The sequence below is a fragment of the Bison bison genome, unplaced genomic scaffold (assembly GCF_000754665.1).
Source record: "Bison bison bison isolate TAMUID 2011002044 unplaced genomic scaffold, Bison_UMD1.0 scf7180017864141, whole genome shotgun sequence".
Classification (NCBI taxonomy): Eukaryota; Metazoa; Chordata; class Mammalia; order Artiodactyla; family Bovidae; genus Bison; species Bison bison.
In genome coordinates, this window is record NW_011494713.1 from 5,152,366 (window position 1) to 5,160,884 (window position 8,519).

Below are 8,519 nucleotides of genomic sequence, written 5' to 3' on the forward strand. Positions count from 1 at the left end.
TCCCCTCTAGAGCGTGTGTGTGTGTGTGTGTGTGTGTGTATAAGACAGAGAGAGAGAGAGAGAGAGAGACAGAATACGAGCATGAGTCTGTGTGCTTGCCAAGCTGGCGATCCCTCCCCTGGACCTGCCTGACTCTTACCTGCAGAAGCCTCCATGCCAGGCTCTTCTGTAGGACTTAAATGTGCAGCTTCTCTGCCTTCAGAGCTGAGAGCCTGGAAACAGCAGCCTGATTCAGAACTTGCCCAGCACTCCCCAGGAAGACAACCTGCCGGTCAGAGTCAGACCTCTCTCACGCATCGAGGCGAGTCCTGCCCCAGCATCTGTCTGACCAGGAAGAGAAGTCACCCAGCTTGGTTTGTGCCTGCTTTTCTATTCTTGGGGTGGAGGGGGAACTTTTGCCAGCTGATCAGGACCTCCAAACTGGGCTGGTTTGTTGAATGGCTTGTCTTCTGTGGTCATAGATAAGAAAGGTGCCTCCCTCCGCCCCCGGCTTGTGTTGGTGACTTGGTGGATATGCAGACATTAAGTGGGTGATTCAAAGGAATATGCGAGGACTAGCAGCTTCTGGCTACTTTCGGCGGGGGGGGTGGGGTGGGATGTACATCAGACTGCTAGAAGATGCCTGCCTCTAGAAAAATTTTAGTTTTTTGGTTGTCCCTGCTGGGGATGTACAAGTCAGTGACAGTCACCTCCTCTCACTGTGAAGGTAGCTCCATCTCAGGCATTATTGGCTTTACTTTATTGAATCTGCTTCTATGTCTTTAATATCACTATTTCTCTTTTGTCATTTGTTTATTCACTCAGTATTCCATATCCTTGAATAAAGGCTACCAGACATCCATGGTATTCACTGACTTGGAGGGTAGCAAGTTCTATCATTGCTGTTTCCCCCGCCCCCCGCACCCCCGAGGCTGGAATTTGTAGAAGAAAATGACCAGGAAAATGACCAGCTGGTGTGGTAATCCAGATGACCTTTAAGATTCCACCCAACCTTGAGAGGTTAAGCTTCTGTGATTAATCAATGTATTGAGCCAATCATAAGAAAGCTAGAAATAGGATCTCTCTATCACTGCCTAAGCAGTTCTGATGAAGTGATTTGGAAGAAGAAACACTATTATTTCCTCTAACCGAGGGACTTTCTCTGGGGTATTGACAGTTACAGTAGAGCAATGACTCCCATGCCTGGGGATGTGCTGGGTAATGCACAGGGGCTCAGTGAGATGCACGCAGGTTTTATGGAGGAGTCTTGTGAAAAGAGTAGAACAGTGTGAGAAGTTGAAAACCATCTGCCGTGGGAAGATGGACAAAGAAGTCAGTGCATACGACCTTAACTTCAGTGGAATCTGGGTTCAGGACGTGGGCAAGAGAGGCTGACTTGGGTTGGGGTGTGGGGAGCTCTAGTCACAGCAATGCAAGCCCAGTGAGCATGTCTGAGCCCTTTGAAATGAAAGTGAAAGTGTTAGTCACTCTGTCATGTCTGACTCTTTGCAACCCCCATAGACTGTAGTCTGCCAGTCTCCTCTGTCCATGGAGTTTTCTGGGCAAGGATACTGAGGTGGGTAGCCATTCCCTTCTCCAGGGGATCTTTCCGACCTAGGGATCAAATTCAGGTCTCCTGCAGTGCAGGCAAATTTTTTACCATCTGAGCCACACGGAAGCCTTGAGTCCTTTATATATGCAATACTTTTTGTATAGCTTTCCCTATGCACCCCCTTCATCCAGACCCACTTTACAAATAGGGTCTTCACTCCACAGGCACCAACCCCCTAACCTGCCAATCCAGGCATGTAGAAGATTAAAGGGTTTGGGGCTCTTTCTCTTTTCATATCTTTTGAACAAGAGGTGGAAGTTTACTCTAATTACTGCTAATTACCTGGAACAGTTTCTCCTTTGGTTTCCAGTGACAAATTAATTAAATTATCATAGTGGACTAATTACAAGATATGCAAGTATGAGTCTTCTTGCAGGAATATGTCCACCGGAGTCGACTGAATCTCATTTGCACAGTCTTCCAGAGGGTCTTGGATGTCTCTGGTTGAATCTTTATATGATGCAAGTTCAGCATGCCTTGATTTCTACTTCTTTTCCCCCTATTCTTATGAGTGGGGGAAAAAAAAACATGCTTTTATTTAGTGCCCTTGGTTGGAAGGTGAAACAGATTATAGTCTTGGGATTGGCAGCCATGATACTGGTTGGAAGGAGAAGGGAGTGAAGCTGTGCGTGGAGGAACCTCCCCACACTGGCTTTGGTGTGGGGCACCTGGGCCTTGTCACCACCTGTCTTTCACAGACCTTAGTTGTGATTGTGGCAGAGCAATGACAGTCACAACCTACAAAACACAGGCCAGTACTGGCCGAGTCGCCCATACAAAATTATCTTTCTAGTTTCCGTCACTGAGTGGCACCAGAACACGTTATAGTTGAGAAGCTGAGATGTGAGCTTGAATTCCAACTTCATCATGTGTTAACTGTGTTGTTGTTCAGTTGCTAAGTTGTGTCTGACTCTTGGCGACCCCGTGAACTGCAGCACACCAGGCTTCCCTGTCCTCTACTATCTCCCGGAGTTTGCCCAAATTCATGTCCATCGAGTCAGAGATGCTATCTAACCATCTCACCCTCTCCCGCCTCCTTCTCTTTTTGCTTCCGTCTTTTCCAGCATCAGGGTCTTTTCCAGTGAGTCAGCTCTTCGCCTCAGGGGGCCAAAGTATTGGAGCTTCAGCTTCAACATCAGTCCTTTCAGTGAATATTTAGAGTTTATTTCATTTAAGATAGACTGGTTTGATCTCCTTGCAGTCCAAGGGACTCTTAAGAGTCTTCTCCAGCACCACAATTCAAAAGCATCAATAACTATGTGGCCTTGGGCAAATCAGTCGATTTTTCTGATCACCAGTATTTTTAATTTAAATAAAAAGGATAATACTATCCCCTTCCCCGTACCTTCCTAGGATTGATGGGAGGTCCAAATGAGGTCAAAGGTGTGAGGCGCTGGAGGTGATGCCTTCTGTGTCAAGGAGGCATCAGCCTAAGAACACTTTGTTGGGCTCACTCAGGTTCTGAGGTGAGAGGGAACCCCCTCGGAATCCCCCAGGGAGTTCTGCCGTGCTAGCTCCCCAGGCCCTGCTGGGGGAGTGGTCCCAGCTTCAACCCACAGCCAAGCCCAAGCCGGCCTTCCTTCTGATGTCCAGCAGCAGCCAGACCCCTCCTCTGAAGCCATGGGTCCCTCCCGTCTTGTGCTCCCGTTCAAGACAAAGCTCGGGCTCTGGTGGCTTCTTCTGATCCCGGCAGGTGAGCGGGGGCGGTCCCCAGGGCATCCTGTCACACATGCGAGCGCACATGCCTCCGGTTGAAACTGCTGCAAGTGGGTTGGTGGTGACCCGCCAGAGCCTCAGGGTAGCTGTTCCATCGCGGGAAGGTAGGGGGCGCTCGCTGCGGCATCTGAACCTCCCAAGCCCAGTTCTCCCCATCTGCAAAATGCTAACTGTGCCGGTACCTTCCCAGGGCTCTTGGGCGTGTGACCTGGAATGAAGGCTAGTGACTAGCACCTGAGATACATACATGGCAGCTGCTATCGATGTTTTGAATTTTAGAGCGGGGGTTCTCGCCCTGCTCAGACAGGAGAACCCTGTAGAGCTGAAGCTGTTTGCAAAACAGGGTGAAACCAGACAAGGGGTGATTCCGTCAGACAATCTGGGGAGACTTTACCTAGCTGATGAGAAGGAGCAGATACCAGTGGTTTGAGGAAAAACAGGGGAGATTCTCCGAGTAGCAGAGAATTTCATGGTTAGCATTAGAGGTTCCTTATAAGAGGATGGGAGTGAAAGTTCCCGGGGCCAGCTCACCCCACACAATCAGGTGCCTCTCACAGTTTGCTGTCCCTTGGGTCTCCTCAGTTCCAGGCTTAATCTTTTCCCTTTGTCTGACTTCTTCCCACTGCTCTGCAAGCCTCTGAGCACTTGTTTTCACCCCTTATCCATTGTTGTTGCTGTTCAGTTGCTAAGTTGTGTCCGACTCTTTGTGACCTCATGGACTTTGGCACGCCAGGCTTCCCTGTCCTTCACCATTTCCTGGAATTTGCTCAAACTCATGTCCATTGAATCGATGATGCCATTCAATCATCTCATCCTCTGCTGCCCCCTTCTCCTCCTGCCCTCAATCTTTTCCAGCATCAGGGTCTTTTCCAGTGAGTCAGCTCTTTGCATCAGGTGGCCAAAGTACTGGAGCTTCAGCTTCAGCATCAGTCCTTATCCAGTAGTCATAGAGTAACTGATATTGCTTGAGTGCCGACTATACACTGATCGGTTGCTTTGTAAGCTCGAACAGACATTATTATATTTCATTCTCAGCAGTGTTTTGACATAGGTACTGGATTAGTGTGCTCATTTTGCAGATAAGGAAACTAAGGTTCAGTGAGGCTGAGTGGCTCTGGTTGGATGGGAGAGGGAGCCAAGCCCCCAGCACCACAGACTCCTGGAAACCCCCATCTCCCCTCCTGTCCAACAGTATCCTCGAAGAGGGCCCCCCACACCCAAGCTGAGGACCGCCTCTTCAAACACCTCTTTAGGGGCTACAACCGCTGGGCCAGACCGGTGCCCAACACCTCGGACGTGGTGATCGTGCGGTTTGGGCTGTCCATCGCCCAGCTCATCGATGTGGTGCGTCTGTCCTACCATCCTTCCCCCTTGGGATCAGCCCCGGACATGGACCCCTTTCCAGGGCTCCTCTGTTCCTCCCCATCTCCAGCCCTCCCAGCCCACCTCAGTCAGAGCATCACCCTTCAGCGTCACAGGTATTCAGTCTCCCTCCCACTCTCAGCCCTGGAGCCCCTCCAGGGAGGGCGTTGATTGGCAGCAGTGGGTTTTCTAAATGCCCTACTTGTGTCACCTGATATAAGCCCAGAGGACCCAGAGGCCTGTGTGATCCTGAAGAATCTGAGTGAGGAGGGCAGTATCAGGAGGGGTGGAGGGCTGGCTGGACTTGGGGCATCATGTCAAAGCTTCTTTGGCGAGTGGGATCCTGAATCAGCTCCTCCCACTCTGCCCTGTTTTCTGGGACTCGCTCCTCAGTCTAACTGCTTTCTCTCCCGCTGCTGGTCAGGATGAGAAGAACCAAATGATGACTACCAACGTCTGGCTAAAGCAGGTGAGTGTCCCTCCCCGGGGCAAGGCAGGAGCAGGGTGGGAACTCATGAACCCCAGACCCTCCCAGGACTCTTTCACTAGCAGCATGATTCTAAACTCACCTTTTGCCTGAGACTTGCCACTCAGGACCCTTCCAAAGCCAGACGATTTCAGGCCACTTTTTGCGAGGGGCTGTGCTGCTGTGGCCAGGCTCTGAGTCCAGTATAGAGACTCCACCTACAAGAGCCACGTGGTTCCCTTTCCTGGAGTGGACATTGCCTACATCCCCTGCTACATTTGCAGGTCAGCTCACTGAATTGTCACTGGAAACATGGGCAGTTTTATTCTGTCCCCTTTACAGCCGAGGGAAACAGAAGCAGAGTGCATCTCGGCTAGAAGAGAGGCCAGGTGTGTCCCACTCGGTATCCCAGGCTCCTTCTACTGGAGAACACTGAGTGCTCTGTGTCTACACTGCCTAACAGGCTTCCCCAAACCTCACCGGCTTAAAGCAACAGATAGCTTATTATATCAAGAGATTTTATGGCCAGGCATTTTAGTGCTTTGCTTGGAGACTCCTGGTGGCACTAGGCTGGTGGCTGGAGGGTCCAAGGTGGTTTCACTCACCTGTCCATCCCTCAGCAGGGATGTCTGGAAGACTCTGAAAGATTCTGGAAGCCAGGCCCAGCCATGCCTTCTCCTCCAGGCACTTTCAGGGTCTCTCCACCTGTTCTCTCCAGAAGAGGAGCTGGACTCCTCACCTGATGGCCCAGGGACCCCAGAGAAAGGGTCCCAAGAGATAGGAAATGTAGTTGCTGCCTCTTAACCAGAAACTGGTTCAGCATCAGTTCTGGTAATGGGTGAGTGGCCCTCTTTGATGTGCCACTCACAAGGGCAGAACTCGAGTGCACGGCCTTTTTAGATCTCTCTGCCTTGCCCTCCTCACGCTCACCCTTCCCCAGACCCTGAAGTGGAGATGGGAGAAGACAAGAAAGAGGGCCCAGCCCTTTGCCTCTGTCCCTCTCATGGCGTCTTCTTCCCAACCCACTGGCAACCTAACCCTCCCCATCTCAGAGGCTGGGACTTTGAAAACTATAACCATCAGAATTTTGATGGACATTTCTGTTTGAGTCACTTTAAAATATATATATTTAGTTTTGGCTGCGCTGGGTCTTTGTTGCTGTGCATGGGCTTTCTCTAGTTGCAGGGTACGTGCTTCTCATTGTGGTGGCTTCTCCTGTTGCAGAGTATGGTGAGCACTCAGGCTTTAGTAGTTGCCGCACATGGGTTCAGTAGTTGTGGTACCTGGGCTTAGTTGCTCCCCAGCATGTGGGATCTTCCCAGACCAGGGGTCCAACCCGTATCCCCTGCATTGCAAGCCAGATTCTTTTTTTTTTAAAAATTAACTTATTTTTAAATGAAACATAGATGAATATTTTTAATGAAAAAAGGTACAATGCACAAAGAAGACACATCATAAACCATTAGACACTAAACAATAAAGAAGCTAAGATATATAAAGCAAAAATCAGAAGAAATATAAGGGAAAAGAAAAAATATATAATAGTGAGACATGTTAACATCTCTCTGAGAATATTTCATCAAGTGCAGAAAAAATAAGAATAGGAGCATCTTGAATGATGTTATTAACAATTTAAATATGATAGATTTCCATTTATATTAATTTGTATAAATCTTATATCCTACACAAATATATTTAAACTTTTGTATCTCATATGCTGTTATTAGATGTCCACAGGACATTTAGAAAAACTGGCAAAAAAATAAACATAACTAACTTTAAAAAGTAGGTTTCTTTTTTGTGTGGTTCAGTTATACCTATACACATACATTATTTTTGAAATTATTTTCCACTATAGGTTATTATAAGATATTGACTATAGTCCTTTTTTGGAGAAGGCAATGGCACCCCACTCCAGTACTCTTGCCTGGAAAATCCCATGGATGGAGGAGCCTGGTAGGCTGCAGTCCATGGGGTCACTAAGAGTCGAACACGACTGAACGACTTCACTCTCACTTTTCACTTTCATGCATTGGAGAAGGAAATGGCAACCCACTCCAGTGTTCTTGCCCAGGGACGGGGGAGCCTGGTGGGCTGCCATCTATGGGGTCGCACACAGTCGGACACGACTGAAGTGGCTTAGCAGTAGCAGCAGCATAGTTCTTCATGCTGTACAGAAGCAAGCCAGATTCTTAACCACTGGACCACCAGGGATACTCTGTCAGTGGCGGGTGTGCCATTCCTGCTCCATAGGCTGTAGATGGTGGGGGGCTGTCTGCTGGCCATTCAGGCTTTACAACTGAATGTTTAGATGGATGGCATGGATCAGACCCCTCTGATGCTATTGACCTTGGAACTGTGGGGGCCATGAGGTTCCTCTTTACAGATGAGATGCAGAGCCACGAAGGGACCTGGGAAGACACAGCAGTGCAAAGATCAGATCTTGAACCTGGGTGACTGCAATTGTCCCGGTGGGCCAGTTATCTTGGCTTCAGGGACTGGGGTAGTAAAGAGAGAAAGGAGCACTGCAGCAGAAGTCAGGCCAACAACACCGCCTCTGACCAGCCTGTGATACCATGCAAGTTAGTCTCAGAGCCTCACTTTTCTCATCTGTAAAATGGGGATACTACAACCTATTTGCCAATTAATATAACCCAACTTGGTGTGGATGCCCCTCCACTGTTGGTCGAATCTGAAAACTTGACACACAATGGACTGGGGGAAAGGGAAATATTTATAAAGACCAATCCCTTTCAAAATGGTTCCTCAATGTCCTGAAAAATCATGACAATTTTAGGAACATTTTTATCTTTCCTATTTGCAATCTGGCTTCTCTTTCTGTCTAAGCTGTCATCTGAAAGTGAAAGTGAAGTCGCTCAGTCATGTCCGACTCTTTGAGACCCCATGGATTGTAGCCTACCAGGCTTTTCCATCCATGGGATTTTCCAGGCAAGAGTATTGGAGTGGGTTGCCATTTCCTTCTCCAAAGCTTTCACCTACACACAAGTAATTAGCACCACTGCTAAGCCAATGTCTTCCCAAGCGTGGTTTTGCTACCAATGGCAGTTTCTTGAGATGATTTTAGTTGGCTCCAAAACCTCTTAAAAAAAAAAAAGTCATACATGTGTATTTTAGTAGATGGGTTCAAATGATGTGGGTTTTCCAGCTACTTCAGTGATGTAAAATTCAAAAATTTATGTAAGCTTAACTAGGACTTCCCAGGTGGCTCAGATGGTACAGCGTCTGCCTACAATATGGCAGACCCGGGTCCGATCCCTGGGTTGGGAAGATCCTCTGGAGAAGGAAATGGCAACCCACTCCAGTACTCTTGCCTAGAAAATCCCAAGGATGGAGGAGCCTGGTAGGCTACAGTCCATGGGCTGT

At 48.6% G+C, this 8,519-nt stretch overlaps 1 protein-coding gene across 1 annotated transcript in view; it reads left to right on the top strand.

Moving 5' to 3' along the window:
* Nucleotides 1–292: 292 nt before the first annotated feature.
* Nucleotides 293–8,519, top strand: part of CHRNA2 (cholinergic receptor, nicotinic, alpha 2 (neuronal)) — a 17,509-nt gene continuing 9,282 nt past the window's right edge. Inside the window, exons 1-4 of the mRNA XM_010840146.1 lie at nt 293–353; nt 3,050–3,284; nt 4,500–4,651; nt 5,094–5,138. Of these exons, the coding sequence (XP_010838448.1) occupies nt 3,212–3,284; nt 4,500–4,651; nt 5,094–5,138 (270 nt within the window). The 5' untranslated portion in view covers nt 293–353; nt 3,050–3,211. The remainder of the gene's footprint in view (nt 354–3,049; nt 3,285–4,499; nt 4,652–5,093; nt 5,139–8,519) is intronic.